General features: G+C 42.9%; 1 protein-coding gene and 1 long non-coding RNA gene across 3 annotated transcripts; one reads left to right on the top strand and one right to left on the bottom strand.

The window, feature by feature from the left end:
* Positions 1–21: 21 nt before the first annotated feature.
* On the bottom strand, positions 22–9,947 carry LOC120720219. Its single transcript, XR_005692832.1, has 3 exons — positions 9,937–9,947; positions 7,740–7,742; positions 22–207 (listed from the first exon to the last, which is right to left on the bottom strand). It is a non-coding gene; the product is annotated as an uncharacterized LOC120720219 (long non-coding RNA).
* On the top strand, positions 3,203–15,527 carry LOC120720218 (NXPE family member 3-like). 2 transcript variants are annotated; one of them, XM_040009851.1, is made up of 5 exons: positions 3,203–4,710; positions 5,125–5,195; positions 13,076–13,282; positions 13,378–13,927; positions 14,258–15,527. In XM_040009851.1, exons 1-5 carry the CDS (start codon positions 4,349–4,351, stop codon positions 14,259–14,261), a joined length of 1,194 nt encoding a protein of 397 aa, XP_039865785.1. In that variant the 5' UTR covers positions 3,203–4,348; the 3' UTR covers positions 14,262–15,527. The 2 variants fall into 2 exon arrangements, with proteins under 2 accessions (XP_039865785.1, XP_039865784.1); XM_040009850.1 differs by lacking the exon at positions 14,258–15,527 and having other exon boundaries at positions 13,378–14,113.
* The last annotated feature ends 9,172 nt before the right edge of the window (positions 15,528–24,699 follow it).

Genomic DNA, 24,699 nt, shown 5'->3' with positions numbered 1-24,699 from the left:
CCGGGTGCTCGGAGCGGATGGTGCGCTCAGCTGATTACACAACCCTCTGTAGAGCTTGTCTGTCCGGCATGGTGCTGTTCCCGAACCAGACAGTGATACAGCTGCTCAGGATGCTCTCGATAGTTCCTCTATAGAAGGTGGTCAGAATCGGTGGTGGGAGCCGGGCCTTTCTCAGTCTTCTCAGAAAGAAAAGACGCTGACAGAAATCTCCCCCGTGTAGTGAAACGGGCCTTGGATTTAACTCTCTCCGTCTCTGCTGCATGAGATCATTTTCCTGCAGCACTGTTGACATTTTCAAGTTGTTGTTGCGGGTTCAGCTGCTTTAGCATTTGGTCAGGGTCACATCAAAGATGGTAGAGGAGAGAGCAAAGATGGTAGAGGGGAGAGCAGGAATCCAGGGTCAGCTTCGGCTTCCCGGGCCGACAAAGCAGCCTGTAACCAAGCATAAAGAGAAAAAACAAAATAAAGACAAACAAAAAACAAACGAACAGGAAAATGATGTTATTTTGGCTGCGTTATTCAGAGAGGGGAGAAACAACGGGACCAGGCCCTGTGTCAGCCTTCTCTCCCCCTTTTTTGTTTTTTCTCTCCATATAATCCACTCATGACCCGCCAAGCTGACAGGACAACACAGGTACATGTTAAAATTCTTAAGATCATGTTTAAAAGCACAAAAATTGGAATTTTCTTTCATTTAGTAATCACTTGTATTAATCAATCAGCAGAAAACATGTCACAATTTGACTTTTATTAACCACTAAATTTGTCGTGTATCACTGGTTGTGATTTTTTTTTTTTTTTTTTTTTGAAGTTAAGTTGTTGTCCTGCAACCCAGAGAGTTTATTTGTTAGTAGTGGATAAACTTTATTATTTAACGGCGGATGTATGTTAAGTTTCACTGTTTTACTTGCTGGAAAATCTTCACGTGTTCATGGGTGTAAGCTGTTTCTTCATTGCGTGTATGTGCGTTTGTAAATGGGCTAATTTAACGTTCTTTACTCAAACGAAGCATTTCTCTAACATGTGCCTCTCTCTCACATTACTCTGCTTGTGTGTTTTGTTTCACCTTTTTGTTGTGATGCTCCGGACGCCTTCCCAACCTCCACAAGTCTGTCGGCCGCAATTTTATGTGTTAAAACTTCTCTTAATTTCTCCTTTAATTCTCTGCTACCTGCTGTCTTTTCCACAGCTGCTGATCCTTGCTGAGTTTGGTTTCCATTACTATAATTTGCTTCGGCCGCTGTGCTTGTGGGGGCAGTTGGTCCAGCCCCGTAGCCACCTGTATCAACACACTGAGAGATTTATTTAATATCATTTTCATCACTGTTAAATAGACCAGCAGGCAAGACGCCCGCCTTTGCACTGCAGACTACATGCCAGTCTCCCAACACACTCCTCTCTGAGTTTCAGCTTTAAAACCCAACATCATTCACACCCTAGTCATTCAACACCTTATTTGTAGTATCATAATCAGCAAAATCAGCGTTTTACTTACAGGCATGTATCATTGTTTGCAAATCAAAATTATAAAACTCAAAAACACGCTAAACAGCAACAAAAATCCTCTGTGCGCCTCACAGCTCATTTGCGTCTTCACACACAGTCTAAAAATAGCTCGCAGCGCTGCTGTGCGCTGTCGTCACACACAGGGTCACACAAAGCTCAGACAAAATTCTTTTATTTTATATTACAAAAGACGTCTTATATTTACAACCACTGACAGGCCTGACAGATTCAGCACCTAACAAATTTCGACAAATTTAAAATAACGGGTCCAACCGAAGAAAGTCCAACTTTTTTGTAATCAATCAACCAGTATCTGTTACTTCTGGAACAGCCTATGGCCTAATCTCTAAAGAACCTACACAATTTCGACAAATTTAAGTTAACGGGTCCAACCGAAGAAAGTCCAACTTTTTTGTAATCAATCAAACAGTATCTGTTACTTCTGGAACAGTTTCTGGCCTAATTTCTAAAATCCCTAACTCAATTTAACAGTATCCAAACAAGCACATGACACCGTTTTAAACGATGAGGAGACTCGGTAACTCCTAGCTTATTTCAGGATGCCCTGTACCCCACAGATAAGCCAAACTGAACTAACCCTGTTCGCCGACAGGTCAAGACCGCGCGTCCACGGCCAGGAGGGGGCGTAACCCCCGGGCTATGTGCTTCTTAGCAACTTCTGGTGCCGTCCTATAATAATTTTCACCTAACCGATTTTGAGAAATTTTACCATAACGGGTCTCACCGAAGAAAGATAACTTTTTTACGACCAATTAAACAGTCTCTGTTACTTCTGGAACAGTTTCTGTCCTAATTTCCCTACCAAACTACCTGAGCCTTCAGCTCAATATCCAGGGACTCAAACCCAACATTATTACTTTCATACTTTTTCAACTTCATTTAATACTCTTAAGCAACTTTAACTGCATAACACACGGTGATTCTCATCAAAATCAAAACAGACCCTCTACCAGTAATTTCAGTGAGTAGACTTTAATTTAGTCATATCCAATTTGGCACACTTTGGAAATAATTCAACAGGTAGTGCCTTACCTTTAGATAAGCCGGCTTTTGTCCACTCACATCAGACCACTGGCTCGTGCCTGTCCGTTCGACAACCTCGGACCGTCCAAACTTTTAAATTCCACCCCAATACCACAGGACGAGCCCCCAAGCTGTTACGAGTTCAAAATTGGGGATGGAAACAAGAGAAAAAACCACAATAACAACACTGGTCCGGCCGGGTTGAGTCAAACGATGATTTTAATGAACACACGCGTGGGAGATGGACACTGTATGCAGACAGCCTCAAAATCTCAAAATGGTGGAGCATTGCTCAAACTTTTATAGCCTCTGGTGCCTCCACCTTATCATACAAAGCCTAAACATTCACATGCTTTCTCTCACACAGCGCCTGAGCTACGACCTTGGCACACTCTGTTCTCTTCTACTCAGACAAATTAGACAATAACCTTCTGCGAACAGTATTTCTTATAACTCAGCAGTATAATGCATCATAAAACAATATCATTCATTCACAACAAGTCAGCAATTTAATGTAATGCAAATCAGTTTAACTAATGTAATAGTTATCAACTTCTTCTAATTCAGGAGAATAATGCAAACTAAAACTACATAATAATTCACAATCTTTAATTCGGGGTATAACATGGCATAAAATAATATTAGAATCTAACAATTTGTAGTTGCTAGCAGATTTAAGATAGGAATGCTTAATTTATCCCATATTTGTGAAGTTTATTGTTGCATCAACTGAAATGATAATGAAATAAACAGAAAAAAATAATAACAAAAAATAACAAGACTAGTACTAATAAAATAGAAATAAAAAACTAAAAATAAAATAAAATAAAATGTGTGTATTTTAGTAGTCAAGGGCCTCACATTCTTTATGTTGATAGCTGGACAATAAAATAAGTGTATGAGCAAAGATAAGTGATTAAGAAAATAGCACATCACTCTGTGATGACTAATATTTCTGTAGTAGCAATATTTAACTGGATAATGAGGCACTTAGCTTTAAGAGACACTTAATGACTACATACTTGATGTTATGCTAAAGCACCAATGCCAACAATTCTTATTGAAGACAGGGTCTCTTAGCTGTTCCCTGCACCTAGTGCTCCGATTACCACTGGGACCACTGTTGCCTTCCCCCTCCACATCTTCTCAAGCTGTTCTCTGAGCTCTGAGCCCTTGGTATTTCTCCAGCTTCTCATATTCCTTCCTGATGTGGCTGTCATTCGGAATCGCTACATCTATCACTACGGCCTTCTTCTTCAGTTTGTCTACCACCGCTATGTCCTGTTGGTTAGTGTTAAGCCTTCTCCTGGGCGGGGGGTGGATATTACAATACAACAACTCAATGATGGAGGAGGCAGGCAGAATCCCTTCAGATTCAGGATACTTACTTAATCCTTAAGGAAATTATGTGGCATTGGAAACTTGGCAGATGATGAGCAGTGGAGGTGGACAGTCTCAGGCTCAAAATACATGGGAGGCTTGGACTCATCTGGGATAGGAAACAGGCTCGGACTCACCTTCAGGGTCAAGGTGCACGGGACCCACAGGTGTGTGCAAGTGGCTCAGGTTGTGTGTGGATTCATGGACGTGCAGTCTCCCCAGGATGCGGGAGGCCTCAGATTAAAGAAAGCTAATGGTCACAGGAATAAGAGGTGACACTTCAGGAGACTGGATGCTTCCTGGTGCCAGATCAAAGGTTCAGACCTATCCTGGCCTGCAGGGACTATTTATATTAACAACTTCACATTTGCTGTAGCAAAATGAAGCTCTGGCTTGCTTAATAATATTTAACAGCACCATGTGCCAGATCCATATTATATATACTTCTGTGAGACCCAAATTTCAAAACTTTGATTATTTGTCCTACCAGGTGACACTTGTTCATCCCAGTGAGGCAGTCACAGAGTTGCGCAGGGTGAACATAGAAGAACCCGACAGGATCTACTTCAAGAGTCAGTTCCGCTCGAGCTTGCTCACTAGAACAACCACCTGTAACGTATGTTTACGTCCAACCCAGCCTGTGTGCAACTACACTGATTTACGTACAGGTGAGCCATGGTTCTGCTATAAGCCAGCAAATATGAGTTGTGACACCAGGATCACCAACTACAATGGAGGATATAAAGCAAGCCTGACAACCATGGAGAAGCTTTTCCAGAGGTGAGCATTACCTGTGGTGTTCAATTTCTAGAGTTACTAAAATCATATCTAAACTAATACAAGGGAAAATTAGGGCTACTCTGCATATGCTTTCAAAACACATAAAATAAATTCCCTCACTTTTTAATATTTGCTAGAGAGGGAATTATGTAGCTTGCTACCTGGAAAAATGTTCCATATTTTCTCTATCTGGTCTGAAGCTTAATGATTGGTAGTTTATAACTCAAGCTATGTTTGCTGCCTACTGAGCCTAAAATTTTCATTGTCAGTAGTGATGTGCCATTGTTACCTAAATATGACAATGATAAAAATTTGAATATGATTCACTGTATCTAGTACATCTCTCTAGTTTAAAAATCATTTTAATACTTTACAATTTTTGTGAAAAGATTGTAATGTGTGTACTTTCCTCAGCCGCGTAAACATGAAAGTCTCCATTCCAGCTTCAGGACCTTCCTGTGTCACTGTTTTGCCAAAACAGAAAGGTAAAAATACAAATCTTACTGCTAACATCTATATCTTAATCTTCATCTCCATAGCTTCCCTGGCCTCTCTGTGGGGATGGTTTTCACTCTGTCTCACAGTGCGATGACATCCAGTTTGTACGCCAATGGTCAAACTTTAAATACTTATTTGTATGGGTTACTTTATGGTACACATCAAGTTTTAAATGTCCATCATTACTTGTGGAAGCCTCACAAGAAGGCTAACCTGCCACCTTTCTCCTTGGTGAACATGATGTATCGGTCCACCAACTAAATGTGATCAGTGAATTGTGGTAAGTCAAAGTCAAAGTCAACTTTATTGTCAATTCTGCCACATGTACAGGACATACAGAGAATAGAAACTTCGTTACTCTCAATCCCTAGATAAAATAGAAAATGAACATTTAAATATAAGAGTGATTAAAAATGCAAGTGAAATATTTTAAAGTAAAAAAAATTAAATAAAATTAAATAATATAATACAATTTTACATATAACAAGAAAGCTATACAATATACAATATAAGGGTAAATGACATTGAGTGCAAACCAGGCAGAGTAGTGCAGATAGGCAAATAGTGCAAATGGAGATTTAGTAATGTACGGTAAGAGATAGTGTAACAACAAAGTCTTATGAGGTAATGGCAGTCCAATGCTCCACAAAGTGACTGGTAACTGGTGCAGGCCAGTGAGTGAGTCAGAGAGTGTATGTGTGTGAGTGTGTGTGACAGAGTTCAGTGAGACCGTGGAGGAGAGAGGGGAGAGGGGGCAGAATCGGGAGGGAGTTAAGCTTCCTGACAGCCTGATGGATGAAGCTGTCCTTCAGCCTGCTGGTCCTGGCCTGGAGACTCCGCAGTCTCCTCCCCGACGGCAGCAGCTTGAAGAAGCTTTGCATTGGGTGCGTGGGATCAGCCGCTATGCAAAGGGCTTTTTTAGTGAGACGGGTGCTGTAAATGTCCTGGAGGGAGGGGAGAGAGACACCAATGATCCTCTCTGCAGCTCTCACTATGCGTTGGAGGGTTCTATGACAGGACGCATTGCAGGCTCCAAACCACACAGTGATGCAGCTCGACAGGATGCTCTCGATGGTGCCTCTGTAGAAAGTGTGCATGATGGGGGCTGGTGCTCCTGCTCTTCTTAGTTTGTGGAGAAAGAAGAGACGCTGCTGTGATTTCTTGGCCAGTGCTGTGGTGTTGTACGTCCAGGAGAGATCCTCTGTGATGTGCACACCCAAGAACTTGGTGCTGCTCACTCTCTCCACAGACGCTCCGTCAATGGTCAGAGGAGCATGTTGGGTGTGCATTCTCCTGAAGTCCACAACAATCTCCTTTGTCTTCTCCACATTCAGAGAGAGATTGTTGTCAGCACACCACGTGGCCAGGCGTCTCACCTCACTTCTGTAGTCGGTCTCATCCCTGTTGCTAATGAGACCCACCACCGTTGTGTCGTCCGCAAACTTGATGAAGAGGTTGGAGCTGTATGATGGAGTGCAGTCATGGGTCAGCAGAGTGAAGAGGAGGGGGCTCAGCACACATCCCTGCGGGGCCCCCGTGTTTAAAATGATGGTGCTGGATGTGTTACTGCCGACCCGTACTGCTTGAGGTCTTCCGGTGAGGAGATCCAACAGCCAGTTGCACAGTGAGGTGTTGAGCCCCAGCTGGACCAGTTTTTGGGTGAGCTGTTGGGGGATTATAGTGTTGAATGCTGAACTGAAATCTATGAACAGCATTCGAACATATGAGTCTTTATTGTCCAGGTGTGTGAGTGCTGAGTGGAGTGCAGTGGAGATGGCATCATCGGTTGAGCGGTTGGGCCGATACGCAAACTGGAAGGGATCCAGGGAGGGGGGCAGGACAGTCTTGATGTGTTGCATGACTAGTCGTTCGAAGCACTTCATCAGGATGGGAGTAAGTGCAACAGGACGGTAGTCATTAAAGCAGGAGGGAGATGACTTTTTTGGAACCGGAATGATTGTGGTGGCTTTAAAACATGTGGGGACGACAGCCTGGATGAGTGATATGTTGAAGATGTCTGTGAAGACATCAGTGAGTTCCACTGCACAGTCTCTCAGTACACGACCAGGAATGTTGTCAGGACCCGGAGCTTTACGTGCATTGATCCTGCTGAGGGATCTCCTCACGCTGTCCGGGGACAGGGTCATCACCTGGTCACCAGGAGGGGGTGGGGTCTTCTGTGCAGTGGTGCTGTTTTGGACTTCAAAGCGAGCAAAGAAAGTGTTCAGCTCGTTCAGCAGGGGGATAGTGCTATCACAGGTCTGTGGTGGGGGCTTGTAATCTGTGATGGTCTGAATGCCCCGCCACAGGCTCCGTGAGTCTCTGCTGTCTTTGAAGTGATGCGATATTTTCCTGGAGTACTGTCTCTTAGCCTCTCTGATGCCACGGGAAAGGTTGGCCCTAGCTGTCCTCAGGCTTGCCTCGTCTCCATCTCTGAAGGCAACATTCCGAGCTTTCAGCAGCCTGTAGACCTCTCCTGTCATCCATGGTTTTTGATTGGCCCGGACAGTTATGGTTTTCGTGACTGTTACATCCTCAATACACTTGTTGATGTAGGCAGTAACAGTCTCTGCGTACTCCTGGAGGTCAGTGGTGTTGTTATAGGTGGCAGCCTGCTTAAACATGTTCCAGTCTGTGGTGTTGAAGCAGTCCTGTAAAGCCTCTGAAGACCCTTCTGGCCACACTTTTATCTGCTTACGAACCGGTTTGGTGACTTTAACGAGCGGTCTGTAGGCAGGCATTAGCATGACAGTGATATGGTCTGAGGCGCCGAGGTGGGGGAGGGGAAAAGCTTTGTAAGCTCCTCTCTGGGTGGTGTAAACAAAGTCCAGTGTGTTATTTCCCCTTGTTGGAAAGTCAATGTGTTGTTGTATTTTTGGAAACACGCACTTTAAGTCTGCATGATTGAAATCCCCAGCCAGGATGAGAAAAGCATCAGGATGGGCTGTCTGCTGCTCACTGATGTGCTGGTACAGTTCATTCAGTGCCTCATTCCTGTTGTTGACATTGGAGGAGGGAGGGATGTACACAGCGCACAGTAGTATGGCTGTATATTCCCTCGGTAGATAGAATGGCCGGCACTTAATAACCATTAACTCCAGCACTGGTGAGCAGTGTTTGCAGACCGCAACAGCATCGCGACACCAGGCATCATTGATGTAAACACAAAGTCCTCCCCCGCGGGTCTTACCTCCTGCGACGATGACTCTGTCAGCACGGTAGCATGTTAGCTGGTCGAGCTGAATGGCGCGGTCCGGGACACTGTCGCTGAGCCATGTTTCCGTGAACACAAAAGCACAGCAGTCCTTTACATTCCTTTGAGATGAACGTAGCAGTCGGATGTCGTCCAGTAAGTCTTGAGAGTTGATTTTCACCAACATGCCTGAACGAGGCAGCATGGTGGTGCGATGATTAGCAAGAAGGTAAAAAGGTCCTGGGTTCAATTCCGACACATGGTTGGGGCCTTTCTGTCTAGAGTTTACATTTTCTCCCCGTGTTTGCATTGGTTCTTTCCAGGTACTGCAGCTTCCTCTCACAGTCCAAAGACATGCAGTATGTAGGGTTCAGTTAATTGGTCATTCTAAATTGCCCATAATAGTGAATGTGTGTGTGAATCTGGGTGCAAATGGTTGTTCGTCTCCATGTGTTAGCCCTGTGACAGACTGGCGACAAGTCAAGGGTATACCCTGCCTCTCGACCTAACTGGAATAGGCTCCAGCCCCCCCAGGACCCTGAAAAGAATAAGCAGGAGAGAACAGATGGATGCCTGAACCAATGATTTTATGGTGTTCCAGTGTAGGACAGCAGAGCTCTCTTTCTCACTCACCATTAACAAATTGACTGCAATGGGTGAAACTGGGGAAGCCATCGTGCACCCATAATTCTCCTTGTAGTATTGACCGTCGTATGTGAAATAGGTGGAATTCAGACACAGTTCTAAAAGCAAACACACTTGGTCAGTGCTGAGAGTGGTCCTATTACTAAGGTGGGGTCGTCCTGTAATCTCTTACGAAATACCTCCACTGCTTCAGTGACTGGAACACAAATGAAGCGAGATGTAAAATTTTACGAGACCATGGTTTTATCTGCCTCCATAATGTCATCTCTCACCTTCCTAAGAAAATCCAAAGTGTTCTGGATGAGGTGTTCAGAGCTGCCAACGAACGGGTTGAGGATCGAAGCCAGAAACCTGAAGATGTTATAGGTGACCGAGGTGATCATACAGACAATCGGTCTTAAAGGTGCACCCTGTTTATGTATCTTTGGTAAACCATACAGACTTGGTGTAGATTTCCTGTTTATAGCCTGTGGTATGAGGTCCGGCCAAAAGCATTGTCTTGTTCTAAATGTCATCTATCACCCTCTTCCTCTAACCACTTCTTGGGTCTCGCTTCAGGGGCTCACAAGTATTTTGGTCACTGAGCAGTGACAAAGTTTTATCACTATAGTCCCTCTGGTTTAGCAAAACTGCGCACTTACCCTTTTTTGCCAGAAGGATGATAAGTTGTTGTCATTACCAAGCAATGCGATTGCTTTCTCTCTTCCATGTTGATACCCCCAGCATCCATGCTGGGGGGTATTGCATTGCTGAGACAGGTTGAAACTTTCATACATATTTGCTCTGCTTCTTTTTAGTACATTGATGCTAAAATGTGTTTATCTCACCCGTTAATTGAGCAGCTGGTGCTGTGCCTTCTGGAGGACTTTTGTTGTTTGGAGGCCCTTAACTGAAGAGCACATTTGCAGATTTCAGGGAGTAATCCTGTTTTTTTCTGCATCTGAAGCTGAATCTCAAATCAATTAATTACATGTGAGCAGTGTTGGGGAGTAACGGAATACATGTACCGCCGTTACGTATTTAAAATACAAAATATGAGTAACTGTATTTCGTTACAGTTACCGTTTAAAAAGGTGGTATTCAGAATACAGTTACTTTGTTGAAATAAATGGATTACACTGCGGTACTTTCCTGTTTCATTTTGTCGCGGGTCAGGACTGTTTGGGTTTTGTTTGACAGCTATGTTCTGTTGTTCCAGGCGGCAGCGTTACGGTTGCCATGGTTACAGGGCGACGCTCTCTCTCTCTCTGCGACTGTGTGTTTCCTGGGTGAGAGAGCGCCTTTTCGTTGTTGTTGTTGTGCTAAGCTAACAGGCAGAATGCTACAAGCATAGCTCTAAAGAATGTAGCATCATGGGCAGTGTAGTCCGTGTTGCAGGGAGAATGGACTGCCATACACGTTATGGGTCTGTGAGCGCGAGGAGGGAGAAAAAGGGGAGTGGAAAGGTACGAGTTGTCATGGAGGAAAAACGGGAGCTGGAAGCATGTAAATATAATAATAACCACTTCAGCCAAGAAGAGTGCCTGACGAGCCCAGTTGTAAGTAAGCTATTAAGACTCGACTGTACACCGTGTTCGTGTTTTCCTCCGAAAACAATAAGTTCCGTTGGAGCAGTCTTTCAACGCCTCTCTCTGTCTCTCACAAGAAAAGTTGACCCACACAACAAAGTAAAGCTATTTTTCGGCTACGAGCCGACAGGGACCCCGCCGTATTAGTCAGAGGTCCCTTTACTACAGTTCGGAGTCGCGGACCTTCAGTAATAGTAATAAATCACACAGCAATAGTGCATTCACGTTGTTGTAAAAAGCATGATAATATATTAAGTAATCCAAAGTATTCAGAATACGTTACTGTCATTGAGTAACGTAACGGAAGTTACAGAATACATTTTGGGGCATGTATTCTGTATTCTGTAATGGAATACATTTTAAAAGTAACCTTCCCAACACTGCATGTGAGCAGTCTCGTGTTGACACCCTATGCTTAGCCTTTGATTAAGTAATAAAAATTGATGTTCACATGGTGCACCCTGACACAGAACTGACATTTACACATTCTCTACTGATTAGAGATAGACTGTATTGAGTGAGTCCAGACACTCACACAGAATACCAACACACCCACTTGTTGGTGCCAAAAAGCTGCCGGGAAATGATTTTCCAGGCAGCCCGCCCATATAACCCTATGGGAAGGCATATGGGATATGATAAAAGTCGAAAATGGCCAGTGTGGCGGGGGTGTGGTTTGTTGGCCTGCTGCAGAGGAGGGGTGACACGGTGAGCTCTCTGGGCGGCATGGAGGCGGGGAGGCAACAGGTGTACAGGACTGCTTTAATGAGGGAGATGTCTTTTTGTGTTCCCACAGTGAGATGGAGCAGATGATGCTGGCAGAGAGACGGAGTGGCTGCGTTCAAGGCGGGTGCCAAAAAAAACGCAGATTATTGTCAAAATAAAAAGACACTAAGCATAACATGTGTGTGTGTGAGTCCTGTGTCACAAGTGGTGCCAAAACCCTGGTGTGTGTTGTCATGTCGGGCCCCCCGCCGGATCTTCGCACCGGATGGGTGATGGGGAGGATCCCCTGACGTTTCTGGAGACGTTACAGGCCACGGCGCTTGCCTGCCGGTGGCCTGAAGAGGAGTGGGCTCCCAGGCTGCTGCCGCTGCTGTCCGTGGACACGCAGATGGTGACCTTCAGTCTGCCCCCGGCAGTGTTGCGAAGGTTACTTTTAAAATGTATTCCATTACAGAATACAGAATACATGCCCCAAAATGAATTCTGTAACGTATTCTGTTACGTTACTCAATGACAGTAACGTATTCTGAATACTTTGGATTACTTAATATATTATCATGCTTTTTACAACTACGTGAATGTACTATTGCTGTGTGATTTATTACTGTTGCTGAAGGTGCGCGGCTCCGAACCGTAGTAAAGGGACCTCTGGCTAATACGTCTGGTTCCCTGTCGGCTCGTAGCCGAAAAATAGCTTTACTTTGTTGTCTGGGTCAACTTTGCTTGCGAGAGACAGAGACAGGCGTTGAAAGGCTGCTCCAACGGAACTTATTGTTTCGGAGGAAAACACGAACACGGTGTACAGTCGAGTCTTAATAGCTTACTTACAACTGGGCTCGTCAGGTGTCACGGGGGTATACGCCATGCTTTGGTGGACACGGGCTGTACCCAGACCCTGGTTCACCAAAGCTTGGTTCGCCCCAGGGCATTGTTGGAAGCAGAGTGGGTGGAGGTGAAATGTGTGCATGGGGATATTCACAAGTACCCGGTTGTGTCGCTGTTGTTGAAATTCAGGGGCAAAACGCATAGAGTTAAGGTGGCGGTTAGCTCGCGCCTGTCGCATCCCCTTATTTTGGGCACGGATTGGTTCCACAGCTTATTGGGGCAGTACGCGGGGATGCGATCGCGGTCTGTAAATTCGTGTGATGTTTGCGCGGCGCTGAGCAGTGATGTGGGGTCGACTGACACAGACTCTGGGGGGGAGGAGGTGGACGGGACTTCTACAGAAGCCCCACTGCCTCCCGTTATGCACCCCACGGAAGATTTTCCACTAGAGCAGTCTCGGGACGACACCCTATGCTCAGCCTATGACCAAGTGATAGATATTGATGGTCGCTTGGTGCGCCCTGACGCTGCGCGGACTTACCCTCATTTCCAATTGCGGAACGATCGGCTTTATCGAGTGAGCCGCGACACTCACACTAATGAGATCCGCACCCAGTTGTTGGTGTCGCAAAGCCGCCGGGAAACGATTTTTCAGGCGGCTCATTCGAACCCCATGGCAGGGCATTTGGGCTGTGAGAAAACTCTGGAGCGCATAATGGCCCGATTCTATTGGCCGGGAATTTGGGCCGACGTGCGCCGCTGGTGTGCGTCGTGCCCAGAATGCCAGATGGTTAACCAGCTGTTTTATTGCAAGTTTTATTGCTACAAACAGGTTAAGAATAGACTTTGTTTGTTTCTTTTTCATATTAAGTAAAAAACACACACAATTGTCTGTTTTACTGCTTTCCAGGTCAGTCAGAGGTGAGCAGCAGCAGTGTGGAGTCTGAACCGTCTGGCTATTACTACCAGGGTGTGTGGCGAGCACTAGGTGGCACTACCGTTCATCAGTTCAACACTTCCTCAGCCATCACTCAGTGTCTGAAAGGAAAGCTGGTCCATATGTATGGAGACTCCACAATGAGGCAGTGGTTTGAGTACCTTAATGCAGCACTACCAGGTAGCTGCTCTGCAAACCTTTCTGGCAAAGAACAATAATTTATTCACACTATTTTATTTATGTAGTTTAACTTATTCCCTTTGGAATTCTTTTAGATCTAAAGGAGTTTAACCTTCATAGCCCCAAATCAATTGGACCTTTACCGGCCCTGGACTATGCGAATAACATCTTTGTAAGGTACCGCACCCATGGTCCTCCTCTACGTACTGTCAGTGTCCCATCCCTGGAGCTGCATTATATTGCCAATGAGCTGGACAATGTGGTTGGAGGCAGTAACACTGTAGTAGTTTTTGGCATCTGGGCACACTTTGACAATTTCCCTATTGGGTTCTACATCCGTCGACTGATGTCCATCCGCAGTGCAGTGGTACGGCTACTGTCCAGGGCTCCAGGCACAGTGGTTGTCATTCGGACTGGAAATCCCAAACCTTATACAATTCTTGGCGCATTTGTTAACAGCGACTGGTACACTTTTCAGCGGCTAAAGGCACTCAAGGCTATATTCAAAGGATTGAATGTCCATCTGGTGGATGCCTGGGAGATGGTTCTGGCCCACCACCTGCCACACCTCATGCACCCACAACCTCCAATTATTAAGAACATGATTAATGTTTTCTTGTCATACATATGTCCGCCAAAGGGCGGATTCACTAGTTGGGCCGACTTCCTCATTTTAGGTTTGAAAGCGTTTAGTGGGTAAAGGTGAATGCTAGGACATGAATTGAGCTGCGGTTTGGGGAAGGCCTCGAAGTGGTTTGGCGATGGCTCCCGGGCCTGGCAGATCCCCATGCACTAAATAAGTGTGAAGAAGTTAAATAATTGAGAACAAGGAGGGAGGGAGGGAGGGAGGGAGGGAGGGTGAGGCACATAAACAAGAATGAACAGCTTGCAAAACTGGGGGAACCTATATAGATGACAACCGGAAGGAGCGTGTTTGGAGGCGTGGTCCCCTGAAATTCCGACACATAATCTCCAATAGATGTGTTTCAGTACTCCATCTATAAACATATTCAATCCTCATCTAATCTATCTTCTTCACTCTTCACAGTGCAGTTTATGAAGACATTACTCCGGTTTTCACAGTTCCACTGTGATGTCAACTCTTGGGTTCTCCTTAGACTTCAATTGGGGCTTTTTTTCTATTAGTGCTTTTATATTTACAATTCAAAAATTCTGTTATCCCTTTCGTATTTTCTGTTTCTTTCAATATTCATAATATTAAATCAAAATCCATTTCAAAAAGCCAGTTTTACTTTTTAGTTATTATACCAAACATAAAATAGTAACGTGAGGGGGTAAAAATGAAAAACAACCAGCAAAGCTGACATGTTCCAGTGTGTTCCTAAGATGGGAAGAACCTAAAATATTATGCTTTCTCTAAATGTGATTTTATATAATTATGTGTTTCCATTGTGCTGGTAAACCAATTACATCACTTGGATTTGATGCTTCACTGAAGGTTCAACCCATTATGTTCTTTTTATAATAGGCCTAGTTGTCAGTGTGGAGAGAGGCCGGTAAGGAAGCAGACCAAAGTTATCCTCCAAATCTGTGTCACAGCTTACGTCCATCCAGCTGGTTATTATGGTTGACTGCCAGCCCTGAATTTGTTTCTTGATTTTGCAAAATTTTGTAATTCTGTGTCTGAGAATGCCTCACACACTTTCTTCTTTTGTTTCCACATTGCAGTCTGTTTGGAAACCAAAGTTTGTTTGTTTTTTTTCCTATTCACTGAACTTAGCTGGAGTGGACTGGTGATTACTAAACAAAATTATGTTTTTCTAAATAAACTGAAGTATCTCAGACATGATTTGTTGAGACTTGACTTGAGTGTGAAGTAGTTTTTCCTTTCTTCTTGCATTGTGCTTGCTAATTTGTGTCTGAAAGGTGGAAAGGGAAAATGTCATGTGACTATGTGATGTATGAATTATTTGGAAAGGTTGTTCAGAGTTGATTATTTGTTTTTGTTTTTTTAACATCATTTTCACAATATACAGATAGATGCCGATTATTGTTTCACTAGCTTGCCAATTATGTCCAGAAGTGAAGTTAAATAAATAAAACTGCTTTGAAAAAACAAAATTCTCTTTGTTTTTGCGAGTTACCACACAGGAGCACCATTTTTGGAGTTATACTAACAACAAATGTACCTACTACCCACTCAAGGGAATACTTTGCGCAGCATGTCATGTGTTTTGTCCGTTGTAAAGTAGATGTTAAATTATAATAAAATAATACAAAATAAGCATTTAATTGAAATAGAATTAATGCCATATGTTTTCTTTCACTTTTTTTTTCCAAATGCCAACACCACCCTCACCCTTGTTCTTGATCCTACCAGTGACTCCCATTCATAAAAATCTCCAGCTCTGGCTACTGGAGGTACTAGAGCTACAGATGCCGACAGAATAAATGTCCTCTCAGTGTTGACTGCAATAATTCAATACTTTATATATAATTAATACATATAATAAATAAACAAAATGTCCTAGTTGAAAGCACTAGACGCTGCAAGCATTTTTTGACTTTTTTCTTTGTTCATGTTAGTCCAAGTAAGTAAATCCTTCTTTGGGACCTTAGGATAAATCATATTAGGATAAATAGTAGGATTGTAAAATTTTAGATTTTCAGAAAAAAAATAACTAGATCAGAAAAGCATCTATGAAGTGAAACAGTTGGTGTAACAAACCTGGAAGCAGTTTTACATCAAATGAACAACCTAAAATATTATGTATTTGATGGGTGTACATGCAGAATATTATTATTTTAAATTCATTAAAATTTGATGTTTTCTGAAAACAAGACAAAGAGATTAAAACGAACAACCCAGTTTTGAGAAACACTCTCAGCTTATGTATCTTTTATTCATACGGAGAAACAGGAAAGTGAACGACTGCAGAGCCTAGGGCACCAAACATGCTAGGACCGCCCCTGTTTGCTGCACTCTGCACATTTCTGATTTTGGTCCAGTACAGTTTTTATGCCTTAATTATAAAATTAATTTTTTCCACCTGAAATTAAAACTTTAGTCACCATCTTTGCAATTAAATAACTTAACATTTCTGTTCAGGATATTTATAAAATCCACTTATTTTACAATAATAATTTATAATTATATGATAATATCTACCAGAGGCCTGGGAGCTTGAGGGTCCTGCGCAGTCGCTTAGCTGTTCCTGTTACCTTCATCCTCCACATCTTCTCCAGCTCTTCACTGAGGCCTTTTTATTTCTCCAGCTTCTTGTGTTCCTTCTTCCTGATGTTGCTGTCGTTCGGAACCGCTCTGTCTATCACTACGGCCGTCTTCTTCTGTTAGTTGTGTAAATATTTATCCATATTGTATATTCTGTTTCTATATATGTGTATATATGCTTATATCCTTACTCTCATTCCCCTTAATGTATCTGTAACATGCAACTTCTTTCGGTGCTTTGCTACTGGAAACTGAATTTCCCGGAGGAACCCACCCGAGGGATTAATAAAGTTTCATCTAATCTAATCTAATCTAATCTAATACACAACTCAGAGCGATGGGGGTCATTTCACCAGAGAAGTCTGATTATCATCAAAGTCAGACTGAAGACAAATTCAGACTAAAACTAAACCAGAGGAGAATAAAACTGTGGGAACTGAAGTCTTTCCCTGATTTCCGAGCAGCTTTATAAATGTTTGTTATGAAGTTCATGCAAGGCAGTGATATCCTCTGCTCTGAAATGAGTGAATCTGTCTGTGAGTCCACATTTAACAGAGTTGCAACACACTGACTAAGAGTCAGTCAACATCCTTTAGCATGATCTCTTTTTGCTTGTATGGTGTTCACCACAGCAGAAACAGATGCCCCCTGCTGTCTGTGTGTGCAGTTCAACACTCAACTATTTTTAAAAATCGTTATTATCCATATGAATCTCATTTTCTAGCATATAAAGTCTATCTTGCTTACATTAAAGGGCGGTAAACCAATTCAGTGCTGTAAAAAGTATTTAGCCTCCTCCTGGTTTCTCAGTTTGCTGCATATTCTGCAAAGCAGAGTGGGTAAAATTCCTCCACAGTGATGTGAAAGACTCATTTACAGTTATTACAAATGGTTGATTGCCCCTGCCAGTAGTAACATAACCATATAGCAGGTTTGGGGGAGGATTACTTCTTCACGTGGCCCCAGGAAGGTAGGATAATTTTTTTCCCCTTAGCAAATGAAATCATCATTTCAAAGCTGCATTTTCTATTTACTTGGATTATACTTGTCAATTTGATTGAGGATTTCAAACATGCAAGTGTCTCAAACAAATGTTAATATCTTATGTGTAGTCTCCTCCCCCATTTTGTGCACTTTCAGTGTTGATTTAATAATAACTGAATGTGGATTTAAGGCAGTTCACACATGAACAGTAGAGAGCAACAAACCTCCAACTCTGCGTCCAGTCTGAAGGATGAGGCAGATGGGCTGAAGCAGAAAACCTGCTATTGAACAGTGGAGACTGTGGCCAGTTAGACAAGAGTACAAGTGCTCACAGCACCCTAACGCACCAAGAAGAAGCAGCTCTTCAACGTTACTGCTACTTCTGACGAAGATGAACGTGTCCAGAAGAGCCGTGCTGGGTTTGATTCTCCTTTGTCTGTCACCATCATCTTCTGGAGGTGAGGTTTTTCATTAGAATGATGTAAATCAGCTCTTTTGGCTGAATGTCTGATGTCAGACTTGCAGCCAGCAGCGACACATGTATATACAGAGATGCGTATTTCTCCTACTTTGTACTATGTTAGATACTTCGTGTGCTGCACTTAGTGTTTGGATTTTGACAGAGCGTGTTTGTCTTAGTGATAAATATCAACAGGGGGAGGACAGACAGGTGTTAAGTTCACACGTGTGAGTAATGAAAACCATCTGAAGGATCTATCAGGAATCACCACGACAAAAATATCTAATCAGCAGAGCCTCAATTTGAATCAAATGCAGAAGAAAAATCAGAATGCTTTTCAATGTGGAGCACAATGTTGATCTTTTTCATCAAAACTCATTGATTCAAGATCAATTTTTCTTAATAGGCATTAAAGGGGGAATCATGAAATATTTTTTTATTTTTTATCATGAAAAAAAAATATCAAAAGCGATGAGACACATGTTTCTGTTGGATCTGTGAAGATACTCTCAGCTCGGAAGGCTTTTAATTCAAGTGATTTTTCAGATTGAAATGTTTCATTTTTGGGATCTTTCCATATCAGTTCATTAAATACCTCTCACCCGATCATCGCAGATTTGCCGGGAAAAAATTAAGGCAAATATAAACTTCTCAATGTACATTATGCAAACTTTTAGGTCCCTGTTGTAATAATTTTTTGTTTGAGAAAATTAAATGTTCAATTACATATGAGCAGGTATCAGGGTGTTGTTAGAAATTTTGCTGATATGACTCTGTGTAGAGGATATTTTAAAATTCTATTATCTAAAAAAAACACATTATGTCAGGATCCTGGGTCATTCGTCCCAGCGTTCTTAGTTTTTCCTGTGTTCCTGTTTCATGTAAAGTTTTTTTTTTTTTTGTTGGAGTTATTTTATCTGTCCTAAGTTGTTTAGTTTATTGGGTTTACCCTCCTTGTGTTTTATTCCATGTCACGCCTGCAACTGGTGTAGAATGATGCTGCACCATTTTTAACTGATAAAAGACACTTTTAGCATATTACTCCAGTTCTGGCCTCCTTATACTCGCTTCCAATTGAATTTAGGATCTATTTTAAAATCGTAGACGACACCTGGGTCAAAATCAAGACACAAGAAGTGGAATCCTTCACTGCGCACATTAACGCTGTGGATAAAAACATCAAGTTCACCAGGGAAGTGTCATGAACCGAAGTTTCACGCACAAGCTGGTCCCAGGAGCAGAACACACACACAGCGGTACGAGAGAACAAAAAATAAACTTTATTATAACTGAGGGTGTCCCGGGAGGGTAGAAGGGAAAAAACGTACGGAACCAGAGAAACCGAGGGACCGGGAGGCGAGTCGCGCTGGAACGCCGAGAGCGGGACTGTGGGAGGCCGAAACAGAAAAAGGAAAAAGGATTATTGGGGTGCGGGGGAAACGGCAGCATACGAGGGGAGGTAGAGTATGCGTCTTACGATGATAGCGGGGCCGAGGGAACCGGAGGGAGGGGTGAGGGTCCGTGGGGAGAAGCTCCAGAAAGGTCGAGGCAGCTGGGGCTGATCGTGATCCAAATTTCCGGACGGGCAGGTGGACAGGCTGGTGGCTCAAACACGCCGAGCTGTGATCTGAGTACACAGGGCAGAGTTGGTGTTAGTTCACACGGATAAGTTTGCATAAGGGCTTTCCCGCAGGTGTACGTTACCGCTGAAGGACGACTGCGGACTGGCGTGGAGCAGCAGGCTGGGCAGGATTAAATAGTCCACCTGGTGATCCCCTGGGATGGGATGCAGGTGTGGAGTTAGCAGCCACGCCCACGGGAGTGGGCATCCCATCAGCACCTCGGACGCCGGGCCGCGGACCATGACAGGAAGACACAAAGGATAACTGTTTGCCTTTCCTGGACTGCGCTGTGCACATTGAAGAGAATGGCAACCTCAACATCGAAGTTTACCGGAAGCCCACACACACGGACCAGTACCTCCTCTTTGACTCCCATCACCCTCTGGAACACAAACTTGGAGTAATTAGGACCCTACACCACCGGGCAGAACATGTTCCCTCTAAGCCTGAAGGAAAAAAGAAGGAACACACACATGTAAAGGAAGCACTCAAAACGTGCGGCTATCCTAAATGGGCGTTCTTAAAGTCAGCAAAGAGGCACAGAAAAGAAGACCAGACACCAGCGAGGGAGGATAAGAAGGACAGACGCAACAACATTGTCATCCCCTATGTAGCCGGAGTATCAGAAAAACTCAGGAGAGTTTTCTCCAAGCATGACATCCCAGTGCATTTCAGACCCAGCAACACGCTCAGACAAAAACTGGTTCACCCGAAAGACAAAACCCCAAAACACAGACTTAACAATGTGGTGTATGCTGTACAGTGCAGCGAGGAATGCCCAGACCTCTACATTGGAGAGACCAAACAGCCACTTCACAAGCGCATTGCACAACATAGAAGAGCCACCTCCACAGGACAAGACTCAGCTGTCCATCTGCATCTTAAGGACAAAGGTCACCCTTTTGAGGATGCCAATGTTCACATTTTGGACAGAGAGGACAGATGGTTTGAAAGAGGAGTGAAAGAAGCCATCCATGTCCACTGTGAGCGACCATCTTTGAACAGAGGCGGGGGTTTACGACACCAACTGTCTGCCATCTATAATCCAGTTTTGAGTTCCCTCCCCAGACACCTTAACACCCACTCACATCCTGGGCCATCTGACCTCAGGAATTCGCATGATAAGGTGGGGCCAGGTTTCACAATGAACTCACCCGAAACCCTGGCTGATTGAGACCCACACCCAGTTTCACACCTTGACTCAGGCGATTAGAGGATCATCAGGGGGTCCTTTTGTCCCTCTGTGGAGGGATACTCCCACTAGGTTTAAATCTGGGACTCTCCACCATTTGAAGCTTCTCGGATGAGAGGTGAAACGTCTTCAAGCAACTTAAAGAAGTCCAGACGCTTTTCTTTGCAAGCTCCTTTGACTACAATGACCTGGATGACTGAGAACCTTCACAGACATTTTGCCGTCTCTGCTCAGCGCAAACACAAGGGTGACTTGCAACAGAGCAGGAGGGAGACAGAGAGAAAGAGAGCCAGGGACAACAACGTCACATTAGAAAGGTATAGTAATCATCCACAACATTTTTCAGTTGTGGACGATAAAGGATTCAGAAAGTTTATTCATGCAGGCCCATATGACAGAGAATGTGCATCTTCTTTTTTTTCAGATTTAAATTTAAATTTAATTGTGTTGTGGTTTGCAGTGTTTTGTGTTGTTTCACTTTAAATTGGTTTAAAAGGAAAAAGCTGAAAATTTAAATGGTTAAAAGTTGAAATGTGAATAGTTGGTTTTTGTATTATATGATTTATTTATTACTGTCAGAGATATTCAGTTAACAAACAGTCAGGTGAATAATCAACACTGAGACACTTGTGTAGGTTAACGTGCTGCACGGGTGAAAAGCTCAGAGCAAATCACACCGAACTGCAGTATTCGTTTATTTTTATAGGTTACATCGTCAATATGCAAATATAATCACATTTCCTGTTACGCAGGTCCTGATGCTGTCTGTGTGTAAGCTGTGTGTAAGCTGTGTGTGTGTGTGTCACAAAGTATGTGTGTTGCAAGTCAACTTCTGCGGATATGTATTTCTGTATTGGTCTCTTGCGGTAAATGAACACAGTGTCACAGGGTCAGCTTCCTGTTTCAACATAAAACTGTGCCTGGTGAAATATGTATAACATAACTTTTGAAGCATAAGCAAATAAAACAATAAAAACTCCCTAACAATTACACTTTATGTGGAGTGAATAAATAAAAGTATACTTACGGTGGCCCCTAGAGACAAAGCACATACAAACTCCAAAACACGTACAAACTCTGAAGCACGTACAAACTCCGAAGCACGTACAAAACACAACAGAAGTGCTTCAGGATGCTAGGCGGAGTGTTGAGCTTTTGTTACCTAGTGGCTATACAAGCCAGGAAATACTAAAGACCGGATTTGGTGTGTGGTAGTAACAGGTAAATGAACATTTTTTTTAAATTATTTGAATATATATGAGTGTTTGTGTATAAATACACAAACAATACACATATGCTTTCAACTGTGTAATTTAAGTGATCTAGGTAGCTCTGTTTTGGAAGTTCAGTTAATGCTAGAAATGTGTTTTGGAGCTTGTATGCGTCTTGTCTCTAGGGGCCACCGCATATATTTATATATAAACATATATATAAAAAATGACTTTTTTTACATTAGTAATTCCTTTTTTGCATAATTTTGTATTATTGTTAATAATAAATTAATTAAAGCAACAAAACAACCTGGAAAGCCGGTTCAGAGCCAAAAGAGCCGGTTCTCTAAAAAGACCTGAAAATCCCATCACTAGAGTGTAACTACCACCCCTCCTCCCTCTGATCAGTGCAAACACAAGGCTCGCGTGTGGCGTGAAGCGAAAAAGGTGAGAGAGAGAGAGAGAGAGAGAGAGAAAAAGAAACACGGCTCCCGTCGTTCACTTCAAAGATCCGGCTCTCAGAGCCGTTTTGTTCGCGACCGACACATCACTAATGTTCAGTAAAGTAGTTTTTTGTAGAGTCATCGAACTGCGGTTCGATGAGCAAATTAATGCAAATATTCATGTCTAACAACTGCTGTTGTTAATAACTGTTTTTAGAGTTCAGAACTGCTATCCAATTAAATATGAGTCATGAGTGGTAATCTTGTCAGACAGGTAGCTTATATATCCACCTGTTTGACATCAGACGGGAGTCCTGGGAGGAGCCACAAGGGCTCCATCCCGAGAAGGAGCGCAGAGGCAAAGGCACAGAGATATTTACTTTTCCTCACTCAGACCACTGAATGCTGTTTTTTCCAAAACCAGTTGAGCAAGTCAGAGTGTACTACACCCAGAGTATTCACAGTTTACTTACGATGTCTCCATTTTGTAAAATGCAGGTTTATTCTCGCCTTCCGAAATGTGGCTGCATTTTCCTACTATTGGCTGTTTTTGTATTCATCTCCATGATATATGTCATGGACATTCTCGAGGTGAGATTTTTTTTTTTTATATGTTGAAACATAAGGTAGGATACAGAAAAAAAGAAAGATGGAACAAAACACCCGGGAACACCTGTGGTGAGCATGGATGTCAGTGTGGGGAATTTCTGAAGTCCTATCAAAGTCTGTTTAATGTCTGAATGCTGGCATTTAACTCTGTGCCAGAGTGTAACATTTCTTTTTAAATTTATATTTTCAAGTCATGGTTTGTTCCGTCTGTCATGGTTAGTCTGTGTGGCAGGCAGGAGGAAGGACACTAATGCAGGACTCAGAACACGGAAAAGTAAGCTTAAAATGGCAGCTTCATTTGCTGGAAAAACTCCACACTGAATACAGGAAAAAAATAAACAAGAAACTAGAAACATGAAATAAGTAGGGAACTAAACTGGCACAAAGACCTAGGAGAAATACTAAGGACATTGAAGAAAAGCACACAGCACTAGTGATGGTAAATTTGATTCTTTTTACTGGCACTCTTGGTGGTGCTGTCACTTGGTGTTCGCTCGCTCTGTGGTAGAGTATCACTTCTTGTTCCTGCTCAAACGCAATGGTGTTTCTGAGTAGCTTATCTGCTTAGCAATTTATTTAAAAACTTTTAAATACATTCTTTTTTCATAGTATAATCTCCACGTTCTTCATCCGAAGCACACTTTCTGTGTACTCACTACCTAATTTATAGTGTCCCGATTCGCATTTTTGAGGAAAAGACAAACGACTGCAAAATCCCAGTAAGGTGCGTCAAAACAAGGATTTTATTGAAACACATATGGGGGGAAGTCGAGCACGATCACTCAAACAGCGTCGATCTTCCCCGGACAATGCTTGGGGTGTAATATTTATACATATGATGACCAGTAATATGCGTCACCGCAGATGAAAAACAACATGCATGTTCCAGTAATTCTAGGTAAGAGATATTCTAAAAAAGAACAGCTACTTCCTATGTTCCTCCACCGCCTGCCAGATGCTTCCTGTTATTACACTCCTCTGGGCTTATCAGAACTAAACTGTCACGTATGCAGGTGAACAACTTTTAGAGTCAGTTTCTAAATACTGTGTACTCAGGCAGACTATGTGTCTGTGTTTTTAACCTTAGTGCATGACTTCCCTCTGCATCATCTGTTACCAGGCAAACATCAATACCACAGGGCACACGGCCTTTATTTCATCTCTAGACAACATATATAATATGTGGTAAATAGTACTGTAAGCATGTAGGCAACCTTTCAATAGCTGAACTTTGCTCCATAGATCAGTCGAACTCGTGTCGGCTGTAGCTTCAAACCATTAATTAACTTGAGCGAGCTTCAACTCTTTAATAAGCACAAAAAGGCAATATATGTGTATATAAGATTATAATGTAACTATACTAACACCTGAAATACAGACTTTAATATAACATCAACCGTTTCAATAAATGTGTCAATGAGATGATAATAATGATAAATCATAAGTGATGCAACAGTCATAATAATGATTATGAATAGTAACAGTAAAATAATATTTCATCCCGACAATAGCCAAAGTATTCACTCACTGTCTCAGTACTGTTTCGCTAGCTTAGCTTAGCTCGTAGCCGACTCGTTAGCACCATGGCTACTTCACCTGTCCCTCCTGCACTTTCTTGCTCATTGTGTCAGATGTTTAGTTACTCCTCGGCCTCCTTTAGCAGTAATGATATCTGTAACAAATGTAGCATATTTGCAGCTCTG

The sequence above is a fragment of the Simochromis diagramma genome, unplaced genomic scaffold, assembly GCF_900408965.1.
Source record: "Simochromis diagramma unplaced genomic scaffold, fSimDia1.1 OVJJ01000566.1, whole genome shotgun sequence".
In the NCBI taxonomy this organism is placed as follows: Eukaryota; Metazoa; Chordata; class Actinopteri; order Cichliformes; family Cichlidae; genus Simochromis; species Simochromis diagramma.
Note: the sequence above shows the minus strand (reverse complement) of the source record. Positions and strands in the feature narration are given on the sequence as shown.

Coding starts and splice junctions, on each gene's coding strand:
- LOC120720218 (XM_040009850.1), top strand. CDS start 4,349: ATGTGCCAGATCCATATTATATATACTTCTGTGAGACCCAAATTTCAA. Junction 5,196..13,075: donor TGTTTTGCCAAAACAGAAAG/GTAAAAATACAA, acceptor ACTGCTTTCCAG/GTCAGTCAGAGGTGAGCAGC. Junction 13,283..13,377: donor CCTTAATGCAGCACTACCAG/GTAGCTGCTCTG, acceptor GAATTCTTTTAG/ATCTAAAGGAGTTTAACCTT.